Genomic DNA, 24,696 nt, shown 5'->3' with positions numbered 1-24,696 from the left:
TATCCCTGGGATCAAGACCAGAAGTAGAATTGCTGCCTTAAAGGGACACCCTGGTCACAGTTGGTCAGTGTCCAGTTTCTCTCAAAGTGACTGTCCCAAGCAGCATGTCGTGCTCCCAGACCCGCCCGCCCCAGGGCAGGTCACGTCCACCTGTGCGCCCGTGTCAGTCTCATGCAGGTCAGATGCCCTCTTCATGCTCATCTCCATTCGGGTTTCTCAGGGAGATGCCTGCCTTCCCAGTAACTCTCTCTAGAGGCCCCGGATGACCTGGTGTATAATTTTCTTCCAGAGAGAAAGCTCTGTGTTCCAGAAAGGATCAGTATCCCACGGGCTGTTGGTCCTTCTGCCTCTGATGGGCAGCGGCACTGTACATGGGAAATACAGCCCTGCAAGCTGATTTTAGTCCTTCGTGCAACCTCATTTTCATCCTCTGGTTGTAACTGTTGGAGGAATTGGTTATGGGGTGTTGGGAAACAGAAGAGGCTGCTACCTGGACAAAGAAAATTCCTTTATTTTGAAGTCTCTTCTGCTCAAAAATCTGAAACCATCACCCTGCCTTCCACTTTGGAGACTTGCCGGAGTTCAGAAGCCCCCCTTTGGGAGTGGCAGTGCCTGGGGCACAGGGGGCTCTGCTGCAAAGGTGAAGCAGCACGCAAGCGGGGCTGAGGGCAGCAGGAGACACAAGGAGGAAGGAGGGTGTCCAGGCGGAGGGCAGCGTGCGCTGCTCCTGAGGACGCGGCACAGGCTGTGCGCTGGGCTGTCAGATGGCCCTGCCCTTGGCTCCCGCCCTCCTTCCTGTCAGCTACGTGGAAGAGGAGGGTGCGTCCAATCTTCACCATAAGGCTGGGACTGGCCATGTCCCTAATCGGGGCTTTCTGGTTCCAACTCACAGCCCAGTGAGCTGAAAAACCACATATCAGGGTATCAGGACGTGTCCCCGGAGAGCAGGGTGATAGATGTTTGGAATTAAGACAGGAGTGGAGGAGGTGTAAGTGGGTGCTGGATTGGGTTCTCGAGATCAGATCCTGGCCCTGAACCTGCCAGGGGTTGGGGGGTACCTCCTGCCCTATCTTAGCTCCAATTTCCCTCTCTGTAAAACTGGAATAGTAGATCATGCCTAGCTCATGTGTTTGGGAGATTTAATGGAGGAAGTGTAAAGATTGATTGGCGCACAGTAGATGCTTGCTTGTTAGGAATGTCATTTTGGATGAACACGGGGTACATGCCTTGGCCTGGCACAGATTTGCCATTTCTGGTTCCTCTTGGCTTTTTGCTTGTGGCAGGAAGGCTATACTGGCTCTTTTTGCCTCATCTAGAGCCTGACCTCTCCATATTCAGGCAGCTGAGGTTTCCCTTCTCTGCCTGTATCTACTTACAATATGGTTTATTAGTTTAGAGTTATGCTTCTTTGCAAAAAATAATCCTAAAGTGTAAATTGTAAATCCTAAAATGTAAATTGCAAAAATAATCCTAAAGTGAGACTAAGGGGCAGCAGCCCTGCTCAGGGTGGACCAAGTTGTGCTGGCAAAGGTGCGTACGCAGGATACAGTCCCAACTGCTTTTTCCAGGACAAATACAGATTCCCGTTTCACAGTGGGCAGGGCCTTTATGAAGTGTGAGCAGTGAGGGTGCAGCCTGGCAGATTTGGGTTCAGAAGCAGCATTGTGCTGTTGGCCACTGGGCATGGCATGGGGTGTGTCACTTAGGGAAATCAAGGCTGCCCTGAGTGGGCCACACGTCTGATTTCTTAGCACAAGGTAATCAGCTCACCTTCCTTGCTCTTTTTCCAAACCTCAGTGCTCTCCCCACTCTCCCAGGTACTTAGGCTCTTCCAAGGGTAGGGTCACTGCCATCAGGTGCCCTTGGAGGCCAGGCAAATACCACAAGTAAGAGGAGTGGGCCAAGCCAAGCCAAGGACGATTGGCTGCAGTGAGAGGGGTCCTGGAGGGAAGTTGGTTGCTGGGCCATTATGGAGCTTTCCAATCCGAGAAGGGCAGTGGCCTCTAGCCCAGTCAATGGTCGCCCTGCAGAAATACAAATCCACTGATGCCAGATGTTCCCACTTTTCCAAATAAGCTAGTAATCTGGATTATTATCCAGATTACTAGCAGACTATTACTTTTTTTGAAAATTTTAAAAATTATTTTTTATATTGAGGTGTAGTGATTTACAGTATTAGTTTCAGGTGTATAACATATAGATTCAAAAATGTTATGGCTCATACTCCATTTAAATTTATTATAAAATATTGGCTATATTCCCTGTGAAGTACAATATATCTTGTAGATCATTCATTTTACACATAGTAGTTTGTACTTCTTAATCCCCTACCCCTATCTGGTCACTCTCCCCTTCCCTTTCCCCATTGGTAACCACTAGTTTGTTCTCTTTATCTGTGAGTCTGTTTCTGTTTTGTTATATTCATTTTTGTTTTATTTTTTTTAGATTCCACATATAAGTGATAACATACAATATTTATCTTTCCCTGTCTGACTTATTTCACTAAGCATAGTACCTTCCAACTCCATCCATGTTGTTACAAATGGCAAAATTTCATTCTTTTATGGTTGAGTAATATTCCATACTGTGTAATATTCCACACATATATACATATATATCACATCTTCTTTATCCATTCATCTGTCAATGGACATTTAGGTTGCTTCCATGTCTTAGCTATTGTAAATAGTGCTGCTATGAACATTGGGTTGCATGTATCTTTTTTTTTTTAATATCTATTTATTTATTTGGCTGCATCAGGTCTTAGTTGCAGCACACGGGCTTCTCTCTAGTTGTGGCACGTGGGCTCTAGAGTGCACAGGCTCAGTAGTTGTGGCACACAGGCTCTCGAGTTGTGGCGTGCAGGCTCTAGAGTGCGTGGGCTTAGTTGCCCCATGGCATGTGGGATCTTAGTTCCCCAACCAAGGATCAAACCTGCGTCCCCTGCATTGGAAGGCGGATTCTTAACCACTGGACCACCAGGGAAGTCCTGCATGTATCTTTTTGAATTAGAGTTTTCTCTGGATATATGCCCAGGAGTGGGATTGCTGGATCATATGATAACTCTATTTTTAGTTTTTTAAGGAACCTCCATAGTGGTTATACCAACTTACATTCCCACCAACAGTGTGCAAGGGTTCCCTTTTCTCCACATCCTGGCCAACATTTGTTATTTGTGGTCTTTTTGATTATAGCCATTCTGACAGGTGAGAAGTGATATCTCATTGGGGTTTTGATTTGTATTTTTCTGATGATCAGTAATGTTGACCACCTTTTCATGTACCTGTTGTCCATCAGTATGTCTTCTTGGGATAAAAAATGTTTATATAGGTCTTCTGCCCATTCTGTAATCAGGTTCTACATTTTTTTGATATTGAGGTGTATTCCCTGTTTATATATTTTGGATAATAACCCCTTATCTGTCATATCACTTACAAATATTTTCTCCCATTCATTAAGTTGTCTTTTCATTTTGTTGATGACTTCTTTTGCTGTGCAAAAGCTTTTAAGTTTAATAAGGTCCCATTTGTTTATTTTTGGTTTTGTTTCCCTTTCTTTAGGAGACAAATCAAAAACATAGGGTTACAATTTATGACAAAGAGTGTTCTGCCTCCTTTCCTTTCTAGGAGTATTATGGCTTCCAGACATATATTTAGTTCTTTAATCCAAAATGAGTGTATTTTTGTACATGGTGTGAGAAAATGTTCTAATTCCATCTTTTACATGTACCTGTCCAGTTTTGCCTGCACCACTTATTGAAGAGATTGTCTTTTCCCCATTGTATATTCTTGCCTTTTGTGTCATAGTTCAATTGACCATATGTACATGGGTTTACTTTGGGGCTCTCTATATCTATGTGTCTGTTTCTGTGTAGTACCATATTGTTTTGGTTACTGTAGCTTTGGAGTATAGTCTGAAAATAAGAAGCATAATACCTCCAGCTCTGTACTCTCCCAAGAAATTTTTGGCTATTTTGTGTCGAGAAAGTATGCAGACTTTTAAGCATGGGGTCTAATTGTTTGAAGACACTTGAAAAGTTAACAAAATATGTCATCCAGCCAGCTTCAGCCCACAGGCTGAGAATCTACTTTCTGCAAGCAGAGAAATTGCAAACTTTGCCTTGACCTGATGGGACCTGCAGGAAGACCTGAAGCAGGAGGAATCAGACTGCCAGGTCCAAGGCTGTGCTGGCATTTCTGAGGAATATTCCTCGAGTTAATTGACTTTGGGCAAATCAAGCATCTGGGATTGGAATTAGCCAGCCTGGGCCAGGAGGCAGAGGTGGAGGCTAATGACCATGGACTTGCAACAGGATGACTTGCATGTTATCCTGGACAGCTCCCCAGGGGGAAGGCCCAATAACTGCCCTCTCTGGATCCCCTAGTATTTGCTTCAGGGCCCAGAAATCCCCAGCAGCCTGGAGAGAGGCTATGGCCCAAAACTGTATCTTAGCAAATCAATGTCTCCCACCCTGATGGAAGGAAGTGCTTGGTGAATCCCTGGGGGGTTATGTGAGGTACATGAAGGGGCAGGAAGAGGGAGGAGAAGAGCACTCATTGCAGACTTCAGAACTACAGCTAAGACAGGATTTCACCTTCCATAGAGGATTCTCCTGTGCAGGGTCCTCACCTCCTTCTTGCCTCACCCAGGTCCTGGCCTTGCTCCTGGGGTCTCCAGCCTGCCATAGGCAGAGAGAAACACAGGGAGGAGGAGCAGACTACCAAGTGTCAGAAAGCCCCACAGCTACCCAGGCTTGTGTGCTCAGCTCAGACAAGAGTCAGGACTGTCTTCAGCTTGTGTTATCCTGGTTCCTCTGTCATTTATGTAAGGGAGGGCCTGGTGGAGAGCACTGCCTGTGCCTCTTAGGGAAGACCTTGGACCATCTAGGTCGGAAACCCATGGCTGGGTTCGCCTCTGTGGAGGGGACGACATTAGGTGCCTTTAATGAGCTTGATGGGTCAGAGGCAGTGGTGAGAAGCCCCCTGATTGCTCAAAGCCCAGCCCTGCTGCCTCAGAGTGGACCATCAGTGACAACAGGTGAGCCCAGGGGGAAAACAGATGTTGGTTCTGACACAACTGCTTCCTCAGAGGAGTCCCGTGGGAATTCAGTTATGGGGTAGCCTGCAATAATTGTGAGATCAGAGGGAAGTCAGCACTCAGCCACTCCTAACACAGACCTTTGGATGTTGCCTTTACAGAATCCTACCAACTTGGGTTTTATGCATATGGCCTAAGTCCAGACAGAATGAAAGACTATACTTGCAGATATAAGTTGGACAAAACCGAAGTCTTCAGTAAGTACCCACCTTGGTGCCTCCAAGTAACACACTTCCCACATTGCTCTGCATTCCTTACAGCCAACCAAGACTTCAAAGCCCTTGCTGACCATTCACTATGGACACTGTGAGGATAGAGGCAGCATGGACAATGGAAGGAGGGACCTGGCTGGGAAGCCTGGCCACCGCTCCCTTCATCTCAGGCCAGGAAGTGATCAATCCCCAGCACATCAAAAGCGTCTTGGGTCAGGGCGTACACCTTTCAAGGCTGGGTTGGGGGTGCTGGGTCTGTCCTCACTGCTACACTCCCCCCACACTCTCCTCAGCCCTCACTTCCCTTGAGAGATAAGGACTTGAATCTCACGAGTCTGCTTGTGGGAAGTGGAGGCGGCCCCAGGGCCCTGAGTCTGGGCCAGGTGCACTGAGCTCTCCCAGGACCGTGTGGTCACCTGGGATTGAGAGAGGATGCCAACTGCCAGGCCTGGGCCCTGGAATCCTGGCTCTGGCCCACATTACATGTGTGATCTTGACCTAATGAGTGTTCTGTTCTCAGCCTCTATTATCTGTACTGTGAAATGGGGCCAGTATGGTAGGTGCAGTAAGCCCTATCACATATGTAAAGCTACTGTTTGGAAATACTCAGGCACCAGGTGTCCCTCCAGGAAGGGTGAGAGGCCTGAGGAAGCACACAGTTGGGGCAGCAGATGTGCCCTCAGCACTGAGGTGGGCCTGATCTCCCACACAGAGCGCCTGGGGACAGTGGGACTTTCTCTTCTTCCTCAACTCTCCCAGTTAGCCTCCTGATACATTGATTTAATATGATTATATTATTTTCAATGACTTCTCATTCCAGGGCCATCTGGTAAACCCAGAGCGAGCCCTCACCCCGTCACACTTCTGGGCCATCTCTCCTTCTTCCACAGGTGCATAGAATGCGCAGGGCTCTGCCACTGCCACACTCTCACACCACATAGTGTGTAGATGGCCTCAGGGAGTTAGATATCTCTTGGTTTATACTTCAGAAGTGATTAGGACTGAGTAACACATTTATATGGAGAGCTAATGTTTATTACATCTGCTGGTGTGCTAAGTGTCTTACATGCACTACCCCAGTTAATTCTCAAAAGACCTAGTGTTATTGCTTTGTATGCAGCTGATGCAGCAAGAGCTAGAAAGTAGACACAGGTGACCTGATTGCATAATCTAGGACTTTGACCTTGCTGATGACAGTCCTTGAAAAAGATTGGGGACAGCCTATCCTCCAAGAAGTGTATTCAGATACCTCCTCTGGGTTCAGTGGCTATACTGTTTTCTCACCCTTGGTGTCACCTGTGTTTCTCTCTGAGGTGGACCAGCACTAGGGTTTCACATGTCCTGCACTCCTCTGCTGACCGCCATGCTGTACGTGGTCGGAGGCTGACCAGAAGTGGAGGATCAGGACTGTTTATTGCCATGAGCCCCGATGCACTGATGAGGATTGATGTGGTTGTCTCTAACTGTATTTTCCTCTGATTAAAACATCTGGGAAAACATTTTTGTATATATAGAAAAGCATAACAAGGAATAATGTTTAAACCAATATTTCTGTATGCTTTATATTATCTATTTTAGTGTATAATGATTTCATGTATTAAGAAATCTTTAAAATACAGCAATGGAAATATTTGGTTTAATCAGTTAATATTGGTTTCAAAGCTCCTCTGTAGTCAACCATGCTTTTCTTGGCCCTCAGTATGCGAGGTGCCTGCCTTCACCTCACTCTCCCTGCTCTGTGAATACTATGGAGATTACACCACATTTCCTTGTGATTTTTTCACACTAATCCCAATCACCCTACCCCTCAGACACAAATCATTCCCCCGAAATAAAGCCGGTGATTACTTTCAGTATCAGCACCAATGAGGGGAACACAGTTCAGAAGTTCTTAGCTAATCTGACAACTCAGTTATGGCCGAAAGCTGGTCACATGGAAGGGGACCATCTGTGGGGAACAGGCCTAGCCTGTGGCCACTGTCGTGGTGTGAGAAGATTTAGGGCTCAGGAGAGAGAAGGTTCCACAGCTACTAGTTACAGACTGTCTGAGCCTCAGGAGTGCCACCTCCCAGCTCCCACAAAATTACAGAACAAGCATGAACACAGAAGCCCTGTTCTCCTCAGGCTTCCCTGTGTCCATAAATGGCACCACCACCCACCCAGGTGCTCTGCTCACTCACCTGCACGTTGTCCTTGACTCCTCTTTGCTCTCATCCCACATCCAGTCCACCTGCAGGCCCTGCTACCTCTGTGTCCAAACTTACCCGAACCTGGCCAGCCACGCCACAGGCTCACTGAACTTAGAATAAAGCCCAAACCCCTTCCCAGGGCCCACGAGGCCCCGCCCCCTCTCCTCACTCACCTCTTTCCCACAACAAGCTCAGCTAGTTATGCCTCAGGCCTCGGAACAGGTGTCCACAGCCCGGACCCTCTTCCGCAGACCTTTCCCTCCCTTTCCCCTCATCTGGTTTCAGCTCCAGGAACACCACCTCAGAAAGACCTTATCTTTAATGAGAATTTTCAATAACATACAAAAGTAGCAAAAATCATATAATGCCCTTGAAGCAGCCTTCCCCTGCTTTCAGTAATTACCAATCCTGGCCAATCTGGTTTTGCTGATACTCTCACCATTGATTATTGTGAATCAAATCCCAGACATCCCATCATGTCCTGTATAAATATTTCACTTTCTCTTAAAGAGAAATTGAGTCTCTAAAGGACAGGACAGGTCACCTGCTTCTAAGCAGCTGTCCCTTCCCCTCCTTTCTCTATCCTGTCCCTTGCTTATTGATGTCACTGCACTTTTCACTCTGGCGCTTATTTTGTTCATTGTTTGTTACTTTATTGTCTGTCTCCCTCTCCAGTCCTGCAAATGTCAGGTCCTTGAGAGCAGGGCCTCTGCCTGCCTTGTTCCCACTAAACGCCAGAGCCCTGACAGTGCCTGGTGCGCAGTAGGTGTCAGAAGAAGGCAGAGAAGAGAAGCTGCTTCTGCCAAAGTGGTAGCTTTCCTTGCCAAGGGCAGGCAGAAGGGGAGGGGCGGATGGGTGGACAAGTCTACTGACATTCTTCTCATGTGCTTGTCTTTCAGCTAAACCACCTAACTCAGTGACTGAAGAAAAAATAATTTGCCCAGGACATATTTTTCTTAAGGCTGGACAGTAAGTGTTTAGGTTCGGGGGCCATTTGGGCAGGTGTCGCTACCATGAGGAGTCCAGAATGTGGACTGCCCCCTTTCCTGGGGCAGCACATGTCTGTCTCTGGGAGGGCTCAGGGCATCCTCCGCACCTGCCCTGGTTGACAATCCACTGAGGTGCTCAGGGATCCGCAGTGGCCCAGGCTCTGCTGAGGAGGGCAGGATGTGGGAGATGGTGTGCCCCAGGGCTGGTACCTTTGCTCCAAGCAGCTTTTCCGAGTGAAGCCAACATACCGTGTACATACAGAGGAGTCGGGATGGTGCCATCCCTGGTCACTTTGCTCCTGGTCTTGAGGGCATCTGACCCCATGCAGGGCTCCTCACTGCCTGGTCAGCCCTCATTGCAGAGGTCAATCTCATGGTGCCTGGGGATGGGCTCCCCTTACCCTTGCTGCCTGCATTTGAGGAGCCCCAAATGCCTAAAGTGCAAAGCCATTACCGTGAGGAGAGCTAGGGCTACAGATTGAGCCAAGTGCAGGAACTGTGTCTATCCTGTCTCTTGGGTCACCATCTGCCCTTTGCTTTAGGGTGGTCGTTGTTGATTACTCTCTGGACCTGGGCAATACCTGGAGTGAGAGAAGCTTGAAAATCACCAGCAAGGACTGTGTGAGTGAATGTTGGGCTGCAGCATCCCTCCAGGCTAGCCAGAGACCCTGCTTGTGAGGGAGAGACAATCAGGGATGTAAGAGAGGGGAATAACATCACAGGGGAAAGGCCAGCAAGTACAAGTAGCCTTTGCAGATACGCAACTCGGGTAGCATTTCACAGCCAGCTCAGTGCCCTTAGTCCTTTACTGCGGAGCTGTCCCCCTACTCTGGTTTGTGAAATTCACTGGAATGCTTCTGCAAGACTTGGGGTAAAGCCAGCTGCCCAGGTCCTGCAGAAACTCTGCCCTCTCTGTGAACCAAGTATCATTGAAGGTATGTGGAAGGGACCAATTCGAGCTCTAAGCAGAGTTCAGAAACAGTGCTGAGGCTCTGCCCACCCTGGACACACCTTGCCACCTCCCCTGGCCCCGGCCTTGTGGTGGGGAGCTCAAGGCTCCACCCTGGATTCCAGCCGGGGTGAGCGGGAGAGGCTGGGGCACTGTGTACTAGGGGGACAGGGTCCAGGGCCTCTGGGACACCTGGGCCCGCCAAATCGGCGTCCCCGGCACAGGGGTCTGGAGAGTGGGAGCAGCCGTGGTCATGCATAGTCAGGGTGTGTTTGCACTGTGCTAGTGTAGCACTGGGCAGAGCTCTGAACCCTCTCATGACCATCACAGCCCTGGCCTCCCACGCCTGTTTGGGGAACACCGGCTGTCACTCTGCAGATGTCATCAACCTCCCTGCGGCCGCACCTCCTTTCTCGTGCTCCTCAGTTGCCCCTCTCCGCTAACTGGCTCTGACCTCTGCAGGGGGACTCTCCCCTCTGTTGCTGGAAAGCTGGCAGGGCAGGTGGGAAGGGCGGGGCTCAGCTCAGGGAGAGGAAGCTGGGAACAAAGTGCTGTTCCCAGGAGCCCTCTTTTCCCAGCTCCACAGCATCCGGGCCCCTTAGCCTGGGGCAGCCCGCCATGGGGGACAGAGCGTGTTAGCCTGGAGTGAGGTTTCCCTGGGAGCAGGGACGCGTGTGCCTAATGCCACCGCCCTTGTGTCCAGTCCCAGCTGGTGAGGGTTCCCGCAGCGTGACGGTCCCCTGTGTGTCTGTCTCCGCTGGTCCCTGCACATCCACCTCCAGACCCGAGATTAACCTCCACGTTTCCCAGCAGGAGTCCCGCCACCGGACGGCCCCCGTCCACAGGCACATTGAGAAGAGAACTCGGGAGCCGCCCGTGGCTCCGGGCCCAGCACAGGGTCACTCTCAGCCCCACTCGGCCTCTCCTTTCGGCCTCCCTGTTTCCGGGGCACAGGCTCTCTCTTCCCCCTTCCCCCCCTGCTTCTCTCAAGCAGAGGCTTGATGTAGGGAAGGGCTGGGCAGCGCGGGTCCACAGATGCAGCACACGTGCCCTCGGTTATGCACAACAACAAGAGAACAGAGCCCGTTCCTTAATCCCCCACGTGGACCTGGCCTGTGCGTGGGCTTTCTATAGCCTCTCTCTAATGCTCTCAAGTGCTCGCTCACTTCCTCACTCCAGATGTGCAGACACAGGCTCCAAGGTTGCAGAGCGGGGAAGTAGGGGAGGGAGGCAACGGGGAGGTGAGCAGGGTGTCCTGCCTCTGCTCTTGCACCCACACCTCTCTGGGGCCCCAGAGCCCCACTCTCACCCATCCGTGTGTCGTAGCTTTTTGTGCTCCTCACAAAACCCCTGTACTCTCAGCCAAGACAGGCAGTGAGGGCTGGGTTGTCACTGCATGGAGGACTGGGCTTCCTTGACAGGGCTCTAGGGAGAGTCTCGGAACAGGGCCAGCGGTGGGGTCTGTGGCCCAGGGCTCCACAGTGGCTCTCTGGGTACCAGCCATGATCTCCTCACCCCACTGTGGTCCCTCTGGATGAGGCAACCTGAGGAGAAGGGGAATTGTGAGGTCTGGTGTGGGAAGTGGATATTGGGTTCATGGGAAGAGATCACCCAGGCCAACCCCAGGACTTTGGCATGTGTGCCTGTGCAGCATGAGACTGTGGAGCCCCCAGCTGTCCCAACTACAACCACAGTGACCACAGTGCCTACCACTGTCAGGACCAGTAGGATGACAACAAGGACGACGACGACCCCAACGCCTATAACTGTCAGGACCAGTAGGACGACGACAAGGACGACGACGACCCCAACGCCTACAACTGTCAGGACCAGTAGGACGACGACAAGGACGACGACGACCCCAACGCCTACAACTGTCAGGACCAGTAGGACGACGACAAGGACGACGACGACCCCAACGCCTACAACTGTCAGGACCAGTAGGACGACGACAAGGACGACGACGACCCCAACGCCTACAACTGTCAGGACCAGTAGGACGACGACAAGGACGACGACGACCCCAACGCCTACAACTGTCAGGACCAGTAGGACGACGACAAGGACGACGACGACCCCAACGCCTACAACTGTCAGGACCAGTAGGACGACGACAAGGACGACGACAACAACAATGACAACGAAGAGCACAGTGCCTACCACTGTCACCATGACAACTACCGTGACAACTGTTGTCACAACCACAGTGACTACAGTTGTCACAGAGGAGGAGACCACAGTGCCCATGGTTGTCACCCAGAGCCCAGTTCCCAGCAATCCTCTCTTGTACCCTACACTCATCCCGTCCCTGGTTGTGATACCATTGCTGCTTGTCTGCATCTGCTGCTGCAAGAGGGTGAGTGAACCCTGCCCGCACAGCCTGCATCCAGCCCTCACCAACCCCGGAGGGACCAGGCCAATGCCTGCCCCATGATTCTGCCTGTGGTCAGGTTCCATCAGCTCTGGGGTCCTCACACCAGCAAACAAGGCACAGACTCTGTCCTCCCGTCCCGGGCACAGACACAGCCTGGGCTTCTAGGGGGCCACCTGCTTCGTGCTTTCACCTTCACAGGGAGGTGGCCTATGGGCTGTCCTGGCCCCTGGGGCAAAAGGACCCCAGACCTCCTGAGACCAGGGCTGCCCCACAGCAGTCAGGCTTCTGAAGGACTCAGGCAGACCAAGGCCCCAGGAATCTCCACTGTTGGGGGACAAAGAGGAGTCTGCAAGGGCACTGATGGCCCAAAGGGAGAAGGATGCTGGCCGGGAGGATGCTAACCCCGGGGGCAGCTGTGCCTTTGAAAGCAGCATGGATCCCTGTCCATCTCTGGTGCCTTCCGTCATTCCATCGTCAGTCACCACTAAGTCACCAGGATGTGCAGGGCCCCGTGCTGGGCACAGAGGGGCAGAAATGAAGCAGCCACTATCCTTGCCCACAGGAGCTCACCATCTGGTGTGTGGTCTGGTATTGGTAGCTGGAGGGCATTGAGGGTAAATGTCACCTTCAGAGGGTGTGGCAGGTGTCCTGATAATGATAAAGGACAGAGACTGGCCCCGGGTGGGTGGGAAGGCAGAGGCGCTGGCCGGCTGGGTTTGCAAGGACACAGGCCAGAGCTGGGTGAAGAAGAGGAAGAAGCAGAGTGAGAAAGGACAAGCAAAGCAGCATAGAAGCCAGCAGGTCAGATTTCTGCAAAGGGCGAGAAGTGAGGAGAGAAAGCTGGGTGGGGGAGAGGGAGGTGGCCTGTCATCCCTGAGGGCTGGGAGGCAGGGAGGGCTGCAGCGGGAGGGAGGGAAGGGGAGAGGAGGAGGGGTGTGGGGAGTGTTCTCTTGTCTTCATATGATGTCAGGGCTGCTGCTGAAAACTCTACCAGGGACCAGGGGCCTTAGTCTGCCTCTCTCCCCCTTGACCCTCCACGGAGGTACCGATTCCCCTTTGATGACCAAGGAGCCTGAGGCTCAGGGAGGTGGAGCCTGTTGGCCACACACACTCAGGCTGTGGGCACCTAGGCTGACACCCCAAAGCCCACGTTTGATCCCTTACTGCTGCTGAGCAAGGTCCCCTCCTGTCTGCATAGCTGAGCCAGAGCCCTCCATGCCCCTTCCAGCCTGCGTTTATGTCTCTTTAACATCCTAGATCGTCAAGGAGCCACCACCAGCCCAGCAACCAGAAAAAGTAAGTGGTGTATTTCGTTGTGATGTTGTCAGCATACTTGATGCACACACTGACCTGCACAGAGAGGCCCTCTGACATGTATGGGGAGATGCCCTCCCCTGCCCCTCCAGCTCCCACCTACCTGGGCAGAGAGAGGTGGCAGATAGAAGAGGGTGACAGAGGGCAGGGAGGGACCCCAGAGAGGACCTGAGACTCACAGAATGTCACCCAGACAACACGGTTCCCCACCTCCGAAGACAGCCTGAACCAGGGCCTTTATCACTGAATCAGCAACATGGGGTAGCCTATTTCAGGAACAGCTATGATCCCTCCTGGTATAAATGGGCTTTTTCTCAATTCCAAAAACACTCTTTGTAGACTGATCCTTCCCAGGACTCGCACGAGCATTTGGAAAAGGATCCTCAGGTTTCAGGGACCAGGTCCCCCTCCCCGGGCTCTGATGTATGCTGGGATCCATTTCCTTGGTCTTCATCCCTGTTTCATGTCAGGATGTGGGTCTTGGCAGGGTTGGCCTTTAGGGACTGGGGGCTGAGGAGGGTGGAGGACTCCTAACCTGACTTTGAGCTGTTGGGGCACAGCGCAGGTAAGCACAGGGACCAAGGGTCAGGTGAGGAGGCTGGGGCTGACCCGGGGTAGGGGCCCAACCCAGGGCCCATAAGAAGTAGTTAGAGCAGGGGTGCTGCATCCCGAGAGAGGCGGACCTGGGCCTGAGATCTGGTGGGAAACAGGGTCACTGCCCGGGCTGACGTCTACACTGGCTGCAGTGTGGCCGGGGAAGGCTGGATCTGCCAGAGTCAGGTGAATACAGCCCTGTCTACTGCTAATGCCCGCACCCCTGCCAGCCTCCGTCACATGGCACAGCCTCATGCCCAGCTTCTCCTGCAAGGGTGGCCACCAGGAACCAAGGGGACAGGGTAGAGTTTGTTGATGTTTGGAGAAGAGCCATCTTTATAAACCAAAAGGAGTTGGTGTGTTTTTCACATGGAGGCCACTCTCTTACAGTGCCGGGTCCTGCTCATTTGTCCTTCATTCTCCAACAAACATTTGCTGACTGGCCAGTACTTGACAGGAGCCCAGGCAACAGATGTCATGTGTCTGCACCCAGGAGCTGCCAGACAAGAAAGCCTGCAAATTTTTTCTCTTTCTAGAAGCCATGCCCTGTACAGACCAGGGTGATTGTCTCCTGCTGTGGGTGCCAAGAAGACAGGATAAAACAGATGGAGGTGACAAGGACCCTTAGGAAGGGAGGGATGAGCACCTCAAGGCTGGGGGTTTGGAGGAGGGGAAGCCAGTTCAATGCACACAGACTTGGGCCTAAAACACCTGGCTTGGATGGAGATGAGCTTTATGGGCTCTGGTCTCCCACCCCTCGGTGACAGAGAAAAACCAGAGGCCCTCCCGACCCTAGTGGCCCAGGGGTGGACAAAGAGCTGGAGGCTCAGGTGCCCGCTGCCTCCAGGCAGTCCCAGCACCAGGGACCTCCCCGTGGGATGGGCCCAGATTTCTGGATGTTGGGGGCTGTCTCACAACCGGCCGATTCCTGATTCTCACAGAGGTTGTCATCAGCTCTGGCAATGTCCTGGTTTCACTGGCCAGTAACTGGATGAGTGAAAACATACAATGACAAACAGCCACACACCGGTCAGGGGGAAAAAAAAAAATGAAAAAGAAAAGAAACTTCTGAGCCAAGATCTTAACAGCATTAAACTACCCGGGAGTGCCTATGGCTCCTGTGTGCTCAGTGAGGGACGGAGAGAGCTCACTGCATTGTCCTTGAGGCCCCTGAGATGGGAAGACAAGGGCCACATGGAGGAGGGGGCCTGAGGACACTTCCCTCCCCCAGGTGACTGAGATCCCAGCTGGCAGGGGGCTGAGAGATGACAGGGACGAAGAGGGCCGCAGGTGGCAGGTGTGAGGAAGAAAGACCCCACCATCTCTGGGTTCAGCTTTGCCCTCCTCCCCTTAGTCCTGCCTCTGTCGCTGTGGGATCCATTAGTACTCCTGTGAGCTTCAAGTGGCAGCCGGAGGGCCGGCCCCACATCTGCCCTGACAGTCAGTGTGAGGGCACGGAGAAGCCAGAGCTCACCTTCCAGAGAGGGAGGAAGCACCTGCCAGGGGCTTGTTCCTGCCGCAGGCCCGGCCCCACCTTCCGTCCACACCATGTCCACCTTTTCACCTGTTCTTTGGTTTCCTCATCTCTCTCTCCCCGCCCCGTTTCAGGACCCTTCCCCCTGAGCAAGGACTGGGTCTCTTCCCTGCCTTCTCCCTCTGAGCCCCGCAAAGTCAGGCCCTCTTCCCTCTTCTTCAAGCTCCTGCCCAGTCCCCTTGCCCCCCTCACCTTTATCCTTGAGGACCTCTCCTTGGCTACTGCATACCTCCTCCAAACTTTCACACTTTTTTCAAAAGTAGCCCCGACTTCTCCTCCTACACCAAAAGTACTGATTTGTTCCAGAATCCAAAACAATCTGTGACCCACAGTGACGAGCTCCCAACAAACACAGAAGGCTCTTAAGCCCCCTGCCCCAGGTGATGGCTGCAGTGCTGTCTCAGCCAGTGTGTGGGGACACAGCCCTGGGGAGCCATGGGAGACAGAGGGGACACCACCCATCTGGAGGCAGCGTCTGTGCCTGTAGCTTCCTCACAACCACATCTGCTTTTCAGGGAAAACTGGATACTTTTTATGACTTTGTCCAGCACTGCAGCCAGGTGCCATTGATGTGGTGTCCGCCCAGGGACACGGTAAGCAGGGCACAGGGATGCTCCCCGTGGGCTGGGGTCTTGCTTTTGCCCTTGACAGTTGCCCCCGGGACTGTGGGTCAGAGAGCCCTCTCCGGGCATCTGCCGAGAGGAACGCCCAAGGCGTGGAGACCTGGAGCTCATGAGCCTCCAGACGATTCTCAACATGGCGCCCGTGCATTTCCCCTGCGTCCTCGTCTCAAGGATGTCAGGACCTTTCTTCTCCAGAGCAATGCCCAGCAATTCCAATCTTAAGCGAAAAGGGCTGGAGAGGCCTATTGGATTCCCGTCCATCGTCCCTCCCCACTGCCCACCCGACCCTGTGCGACTGCTGGCTGCACCCCATCCATGAGATCCTCCCAGGCTGGTCACTCAGCTGCAGGAGTGGTGGAGGAAATGGTGACACCCCCTCCCCTATGTTGTCCGGTCAACACTGACTGGTTTTTACCAGGTAGTAAAGATGCCCTCCTTGTGTCAGTGCCTGTGACAATGTGGAGAAGCCCAATTTCTCCACTTGTCATCCTTGTTATTTAATAATAATAATGAGAGATAATTTTATTGCGTCCTTTCTGTGGGTCAGTTGCTCAAGAACTTTACATGTTTTCACTGCTTTAATCCTCCCAGTAAATGTACAGGTAGATACTATTGTACTGGTAGATCCCAGCTTTATGGAGGCGGGTCTGACCCACAGAGAGGCTGAGTGACTTGTCCCAGCTCACAAAGGATGGGAGCAGCAGAGCGGAACTTTAATTCTGAGCCTGGCTCCACCCTTCTCACTGCTCTGCTCCCCTTTCAGTTCAGCACTCATGGTCTCATGATGGTTACCCCCAAACCATCAGAGAGCTGCCCTTCTCAGGCCTCCGGATCCGAGGAGGGCCTTGCTCCTGGTTCTCTTGGGAAGCACCTGCCTGGGCATCATATTCCTGGGTGTCCTCATTATGAGACCTTTTGTACAGACCAGGCCAGGGGCCTGGAGGATGTTGCAGTCCCAAGATCTGTAGTGAGGTCTGTACTGACCACATTCACTGAATCAGGAAAACACTGGCTCTTGGTGGCTGGACAGGTGGGCATTTAGAAGCTCTGGATAGGCCTGAAAGTCTCTGGACACTGCAGATGACACACCTGAGGCATGCTCACACCCAGCAGAGACATTGTCTGGTGACAGTGGTGTCGGGGCTCCTTCCGCAGCTGGGCTCGCGGCTCTGGGTATGAATCGAGCTCTGAGTCCAAGCCTTGCTTGCACAGAAGTCCCATTCTCCACCTGTCTCTATAGACAGCTCTCTAGAGACTGGAAAGTCATGAATATCTCAGTGAGTGCCTCTTTGGCCAGATCAGAATCTGTGAGAGAGTGACAGTTAAGCTGAGAAATAATTGATAAAAATAAATCCAGAGAAGTCCTTCCAAACGGAGGAAACAGCCAGTGCGTATGCCCTGGGGCTGTAGGGCTTGGTGAATTGAAAGGCTGGAAATCAAGTGCTGCCCTCATCAATCCAATGGTCAAGATATTCACAGGATACCCAGTGTCACCCCATAGGGTGTGGGGGACAGAGGCACACCAGCCCTGCAGGTCAGAGTGTTGCAAGGGCACCAAATCCAGTTGTTCCCCTGCATGTGGTCCACACACATCGAGCCCTCTGATGATGAATGAATGAATGAATGAATGGGCACTTCTAGTTACACGTGCTCCTGTGTAGAGGCTTTAGGTCATTTCTGTGACACAAGGAGGCATTTTGGATCTGACAATATAAGGCACAGAAATCTGCTTTGCGGGGCACTGCGCAGGGATGGGGAAAGGTCCCTTTGGCATTTTCTGGAGTGATTGTAGGAAAGTACTGACTTCAACCTGTTACCAAATCTGCGAAGTTAGTCTAGTTTCTGAAACGCTCCAAGCCTTACCTTTTTTTTTTTAACAAAAACAGGGATAAAATAATAAAATGCCACTGAATAATGCAGTTATGAAGAATGCTAGGTCAATTTTCGGTGAGGCTAAGAAAGTGTCCAGGTGAGTCCGAATAACCCAAAGTCCAGAGGTCCTGGAGTCCCATTGACAAATCCAGTCCAAGGCTGCCCAGAGATGCTGTCAGCTGGTCAGTGTGGTCACCACCCTCCCTGTGGTGCTGCAGACAGATTATCGTGTCCCAAAGGGTCTGCATCAATCTCTACCCAAACCAAGGGGTCTGTATGTGCTGCTGCCTCCAGAGCCCATCACCCATCTGAGGGCACCATCACCTGCCCTTGCACTGTGGACTCAACCCCAGCCTGAGGGTTGTAGTGAGAACTCATCCCTTCGGCACATACTCACCAAGAGAGCCTGGGCAATGCTGGGGCTACAGTGGCAATAAGCCCTTGTCCTTGCTAACCAGGCTCCCAGTGCAGAGGGGAGCAGGCAAGTTCAACACCAGAGCAAAGGGAGTCCAGAGTCAAAACAACGGGGCTCCATAGGGAAGGGAGGGCAGATGTCCAATATCTGAACAGAGTCTAGAATTAGGAGCGCAGGCTGGAGGCCAGCACCCAGGGAGAGGAAGGGCATCAACAAAGGCTCACCCTGGGGATCCTGACAGGTCCTGAGCCTGCTCCCCTTGAGCCAAGGAAACCACAGCCTTCTGCTCCCAATTCCAATGGCTTCTCAGTGACCTTCTCTCTCTACTCTTCTTCACACAGGGGAGGTGCACCAACTTCACCTTAATGAATCCCCACTGCACACAAATGTTCTGCGGCCCAAAGATCTGCCTTCAACCCAGCCAGGAGTGCTTCCCCCTCAGTAGCTGCTGTTCACATGGTCAACATCTCCCACCCATACGCTCTCAGTCACTCTCCAGGATGCTGCCACTGATCCCTCCTACTGCCCGGAAGCTCTGCAGAAGTACTTTGTCACTCCCACCCCCATAGACCAACATCTAAAGCACCAAAAACACAAAATTGTTAAGAGCCCCTTTTGTACTGAATTGGACACATATATTGTGTTTTGGTTTACAGTCAAAAGGAGTTGGGATTTGTTGTTGATTAGCAAGAGAGTTTGTTACCTGGTGAGCACTGGTCCACTGTATGAGATGCAGCTATACTGCTCCGCCAGGACAAAGCACCCTGGTGTCCTGTGGATGTAGACACGATGAGTCTCATTCCCCACAAACAGGTCTTCATCTGTCACCATGGGTTGAAATACGTGGGGTTTTAGCCAAAATATGCTCTTTCCAAAAAGCCCACAATATCTTTGATGTATGAATACAGTCTGGTGTCCATTACTCACTTGCTGTTACTTAATCTCCTGGGCAAGTTACTTAATCTCCCTGTGCTTCAATTTCTCACTGAAAAGATGGATAATGGTGTCTCCTCTACAGGGTGCCATGAGGGTGATAGTAACTGCTACAGTATGCTCAGAACAGGGCCAGGTCACTTGTAAAGACTCAGGGGCCCAGTAGTTAATGTCTTCTCCCTCTGCCCCAGGGAGGGAGAGGATGATGAGCTCAGAGACATCAAGAACTGTGCGGTGAGGACCAAGGTGTTAGAAGAAATCATGACTGGGCCTTTCAGCTCTGGATACCAGGACGTGGGCTTGCCACACTTGAGAATTCTCTGTAAACTGCTGACCACATGTAGGTTAACATCCAAGGCCACCACCCATGTAATCTCCAAGACACTGTGAAAAAAAGGTCCTTGAACCTACTACCTCCTTCAGAAATGTAAGTTCCCTTCCTGTACCTTAATATTTCTCATAATATAAAAGTAATTGCAGGGTCCCAATTTCCCATCAGCTCCTCTGATGACAGAGACAGACCTCCCAATTTTTCAGATGCCTCCTAAAGAATACTTTGAAGACATGATCAGGTTTCCTTCCACACTTACATGCTAGAGGACTATCAACAGGCAAGAATTCACTGTGAAAATCACAGAATATATATGTGAAGGTGAAGCAACACCATGGACCACAGAGTCCAAGAAGGGAAGAAGAGACTGCTTACTCAAATACCAGTGCACATACCAATGCAACAAATAAGGGACCATGAAGAATCAAGGAAACATGAGATGATGATAAGAAATGAATAAACTCTCTAAAGAAATAGAGATCTATGGACTCTTGTAGAGAGAATTCAAAATAATCCTCTTAAAATAGTTTAGTGAAATACAAGAAATACACATAGACACACAACTTCATTAAATTCAGGAAAAAAATGTATCAACAAAATGAGATGTTCAACAAAGTAATAGAAACCATCAAAAGAACAACTGGCAACTAGAGCTGAAGAATACAATGACTATACTGAAGAATATAATAAAGAGATTCAACAACAAACTCAAGCAAGCAGAAGAAAGAATCAGCGAACTAAGAGATAGGTCATTTGAAGTTATCCTGCCACAGGAGTGAAAAGAAAAATTAATTTAAGAGTGAAGAAACACTCTGGGACATTACAAACAGAAGGAATAGAGAATTATGGGAGTCCCATATGAGAAGAGGAAGAGAAAAAGACAGTATGTTTGAAACAAAAGAGTTGAACACTTACCAAACATGGAATGAGAGATGTACATCCAAATTCATGAAGCACAAAGAATCCCAAATAAGCTGAGTCTGCAATGGCTACGGGAAATCACATTGTTAGTAAATTGTCTATGGTCAAAGACACAGGGAATTTTGAAAGCAACAAGAGAAAAATGAGTCACCACATGTAACTCACCACCATAAGAATTTAGAGGGACTTCCCAATACAAACTTTGTAGTCCAGGAGAGAGAGGGGTGATGTATTCAAGTATAGAAAGAAAAAAAAATCCTGTCAAAGAAGAATATTGTACCCAGCAAATCTGTTCTTCAGAAATGAAGAAAGAGATTGAAAATATATCAAAACAAACAAAACTGAAAGAGTTCATCACCAGAAGACCTGCTGTACAAGAATTGCTGCAGGAATTTCATCAAGCAGAAATAAATGCATAAAAATTAGCATTGTGAAAACATAAGAAGTTTGTAAAACTCACTGCTAAGGACACATATTGTCAAAATCAGACCCTGGAATATTGTAATTTTGGTGTGTAATTCACTTAAAACACTAGTTAAGAGGTTAAAATGTATTAAACAACCATAACTACAATAATATCTTATTGCATACAAAACATAAAAGTATATAAATTGTCATATTGATAACCTAACATGTGAAGGATGGAGAAATAAAGGGAAAATTTATGTATGCTATCAATGTTGTTATCAGCTTAGAATAGGATGTTATAAATATATTTTAGGTATGCTTCATGATAACCACAAAGAAAAAACCTCTGGTAGATATAAAAAAGATGATAAAAGGAATCTAAGCATACCCGCTACAAAAAGTCATCAATTAACCAAAGACAGCAAGATTAGAAGCTAGGAAAAATGGACCTATAAAACAGTTGAAAAAATTAACAAAATGGCAATTGTAAGTATTTACATATCAATAATTACTTTAAACATAAAAAAATTAAATTCAATAGAAACACATAAAATAGCTGAATGGACCAAAAAAAAAAAGGTCCAGAAATATGCTGCCCACAAGAGAATTACTTTAGCCTTAAAGACACCCAAAGACTAACAGTCATGGAATGCAAAAAGATACTCAAGCAAATGGTAACCAGAAGACAGCATTGATATCTATACTTACATCAGACGACATAAGACTTTGAGTTAAAATTCGTCAAGGGACAAAGAAGGTCATTATATAATGATAAAAGAAAAGGACAATCCATCAAGAAAACATTGCAATTGCACATATATATATGCACTCAATATCAGAGCACCTAAGTATATAAAGCAATTATTAACAGAACAAAAGGCAAAAAAATAACACAATAATAGGTGAGGACTTTAATAACCACTCTAAACAATGGAAAGATCATCCAGATAGAGAATTGATAAGGAAGCAGCAGATTTGAACAAAAGTATAGACCAAAAGAGACCTAAAAGTTATACACATTTCATTTCATACAACAGCAGCAGAATATACAATTTTCTCAAGCACCTATGGACCATTTTCTAGGATACATCATATTTTAGGCCACAGGCAAGTCTCGATAAATTTAAGAAGACTGACATCATGCCATGCATTTTCTCCAACTACAACTGTATGAAACTAGGAATGAATATTGTGAGGAAAGCTGGAAGATGCTAAATTACATGAAAATTAAACAACGCATGCCTGAGCAACCAGTGGACCAGAGAAGACTTCTTTAAAAACAAACAAATATCTTGAAAATTGAAAAGGCAAACACAGTATGTAAACCAGATCACACAGTATGCAACAAAAACATTTCTAAGGAGGAAATTTATAGAAGTAAATGCATATTTTAAGGATATTTTAAATATTATTAAATATTTTAATTAATATTATAATAAATATTATAAATATATATATATATAAATATAAATAAATATAAATAAATATAATAAATATAATAAAAAATATTATTAAATATTTTAAAAATATTTCAACTTAAGGAAATATTAGAAAAAGCACAAAGTTAGTAGAAGGAAGAAAATAATAAAGATTGGAGCAGAAATTAATGAAATAGAAAACAAGAAAACAATATAAAAGTTTAACAAAATGAAGAGTTACTTTTCTGGAGAACATAAACAGAATTGACAATAGTTTAGTTAGACTAAGCGAGTAAAAGAAAGAGAAACCAAATTGATAAAATTATAAATGAAGGAGAAGACATGAAAACTCATATTACCAGGACATGGGGTTCCTATACACGAACATTCTCTGTAAAAGCCTACTGACCACATGTAGGTTCACATTCCAAGCTCACCAAGAACATAAACCTCAAGGATTAATTGGAACAGGCCCTGACACCTGTTTCCTCCTTCAGAAAGGACCCTAAGTCTCTAGAACAGAAGACCAATCCCATCAGTAATGAGAAGAATGCAAATTAAGACCACAAAGAGATGCTGAATCGATAGGAAAATATATAAAAAGAGGACAATACCAAGTGTCATGAAGAATATGAAGCAAGGAAAACCTAATAGACTATTGGGAGAAGTACACCAATTGTCTCAATTCCAAAACACCATTGATTTTAAATATTCCATTATTTTAAATATCACTCCAAAAAAGCTTTTGATCACTTCCAATTTATATTTTACATGTTGAAATATCTAAGCTTATTAGAGAAGGATTTTAGCATATATCACTCTTCTTTTATGCATATAAAAATGAAGGTAATGAAATAAATTGGTTAAGGTATTCTAAAAAGTTTTGCATTCACAGTCTTGGCTTTTTAATCACTTTTGACTTAGAGTTGTGTGTGCCCACATAGAACAGAGACAAGCCATCGCCACTCAGCCTTCTCTGATTTCTGGTCACAGAACCCAGGAGAATAATAAAATAGTTCTTGTTTTATGCGACTGAGCTTGGGGTGATTTGCTACACAGAAGAAGATAACTGCAATGTCCCTCATTCACAAAGGACTTTGACATCCTTACAGGCCTTCTTCCACTTCTAGACCCTTCCATCCACTGGGTCACACGAGTGACCACTGCAGCACTCTAGGCTCCCAATTCCTTGACCCAACAGTGATGTCCTTATCTAAGCCACCTCAGCTGCCTTCTTTCAGTTGACAGAAAGGCAGGGTTTCCCAAGGAATTTAATGGCCACCTGGGAGAGATTGGGATAAAGAACAAATGGACGCTTCATCTTACTCCCACCCGTGCCTCCCCACTGGGATTGTCAATAGCAGGACACTGAGCAGACCTGCGGGTCACAAAGTCACCATGCCAACCTCCCTGTCCATCATAAGGGACATCACAGGGGAGGATTATGCAGGTAGTGAGGACATCCCCCAAGACCAGCCTCTTGCCTCTTCTGCCCTCAGGGCAGATACCAGGGGAGGCTTACAGCACCAGTGCACCTTAGTGAAAGGGCTGGAGGAGTGGTGGTCCCTGGGAACCAGCGGAGGTAGCACATGCCCCAGCCTGAGGTGGCCTGAAGTGGCCAGGGTCCAGTGGGACCACGGGGCTGGCCAAGAAAATGGGGAATGTTGGGCCCGGGATGCTGGGCTCCATGCTCTTCCTGATGCTGGTGCTACAGCCTCTAGAGCTGAGCCCAGGGAGATTCCTGCACCACCTCCCAAACCACAGAAGCTTCCACCTGGGCACCAGCCATCACAGAAACAACTGGGAGAAGCTGAAATCCTGCGAGGGTGCCTTTGACCTGTACTTCATAGTGGACGCGTGAGTGGCTCTCCCGCCTGGCCCGGGTGCTCCTCAGGGCACCTCTGTCCACAGGACCACTGATGACAGGAAGCAGTGCAAGGGAACCCAGCCTCTGAGAGAGGGGAGACAAGAACAGTCTTGATTAGACCCAAGGAACACACCTCTGTGGCCTCCTTGTTCCTAAGTTAGAATCAGTGCCCCAGGCCTTTGTTCCCGGAAACATTTATATTTGGAAAGTAAAAAAAACACCATAGACTTTCTGGATGGTTGTCAGTCTCTCCATCAGCTTAACCTGGATCTGTGACCTGCACGTCTCTTACACAGCTGGAGGGGCAGGTGATTGCTAGGAGCTGTCTGGTCAGCACTTGGAAGAAGCTCACTGTGATTTCTGGGTTTGTTTGGTGTTTGTTTTGTTTTGTTATTTACCCGAATGACCTCTATTTTTCCTGGGACCCAGGGAGATTGTTATGTCATCTGTTAGACATTTTCATAGTCTCACTGCTTAGAAAGTCCTTTGCTCTGCTGGTTCTAAATGTTTTGCTTCTTTCTTTGACAACTTGGAGACCCATGTTACACTTTGTGTGCACATGATGAACAGTTTGGTCTGTCTGCTTGTGGCCTTGGGAAACCAGGGTTGTGCATTTTGTACCTTCTGGCCCTCAAGGAAGGAAAGGGAGGGGCGTG

The 24,696-nt window shown here is 48.9% G+C and overlaps 1 protein-coding gene across 15 annotated transcripts in view; it reads left to right on the top strand.

The window, feature by feature from the left end:
* Nucleotides 1–22,152, top strand: part of LOC309636299 (anthrax toxin receptor-like) — a 43,513-nt gene extending 21,361 nt beyond the window's left edge. For 8 of the 15 annotated variants that reach the window (XM_082408678.1, XM_082408677.1, XM_082408689.1 and 5 more), the window contains 7 exons: nucleotides 5,199–5,294; nucleotides 8,398–8,467; nucleotides 9,030–9,108; nucleotides 11,088–11,792; nucleotides 13,068–13,106; nucleotides 14,255–14,329; nucleotides 15,768–18,585. In XM_082408678.1, the coding sequence (XP_082264804.1) occupies nucleotides 5,199–5,294; nucleotides 8,398–8,467; nucleotides 9,030–9,108; nucleotides 11,088–11,792; nucleotides 13,068–13,106; nucleotides 14,255–14,329; nucleotides 15,768–16,097 (1,394 nt within the window). In that variant the 3' untranslated portion in view covers nucleotides 16,098–18,585. The other 7 variants (XM_082408683.1, XM_082408686.1, XM_082408679.1 and 4 more) reach the window with 7 other exon arrangements.
* The last annotated feature ends 2,544 nt before the right edge of the window (nucleotides 22,153–24,696 follow it).

Source organism: Balaenoptera borealis, assembly GCF_965194805.1.
Source record: "Balaenoptera borealis genome assembly, chromosome: 10".
Classification (NCBI taxonomy): Eukaryota; Metazoa; Chordata; class Mammalia; order Artiodactyla; family Balaenopteridae; genus Balaenoptera; species Balaenoptera borealis.
This window is presented reverse-complemented; position numbering and strand designations above follow the sequence as displayed.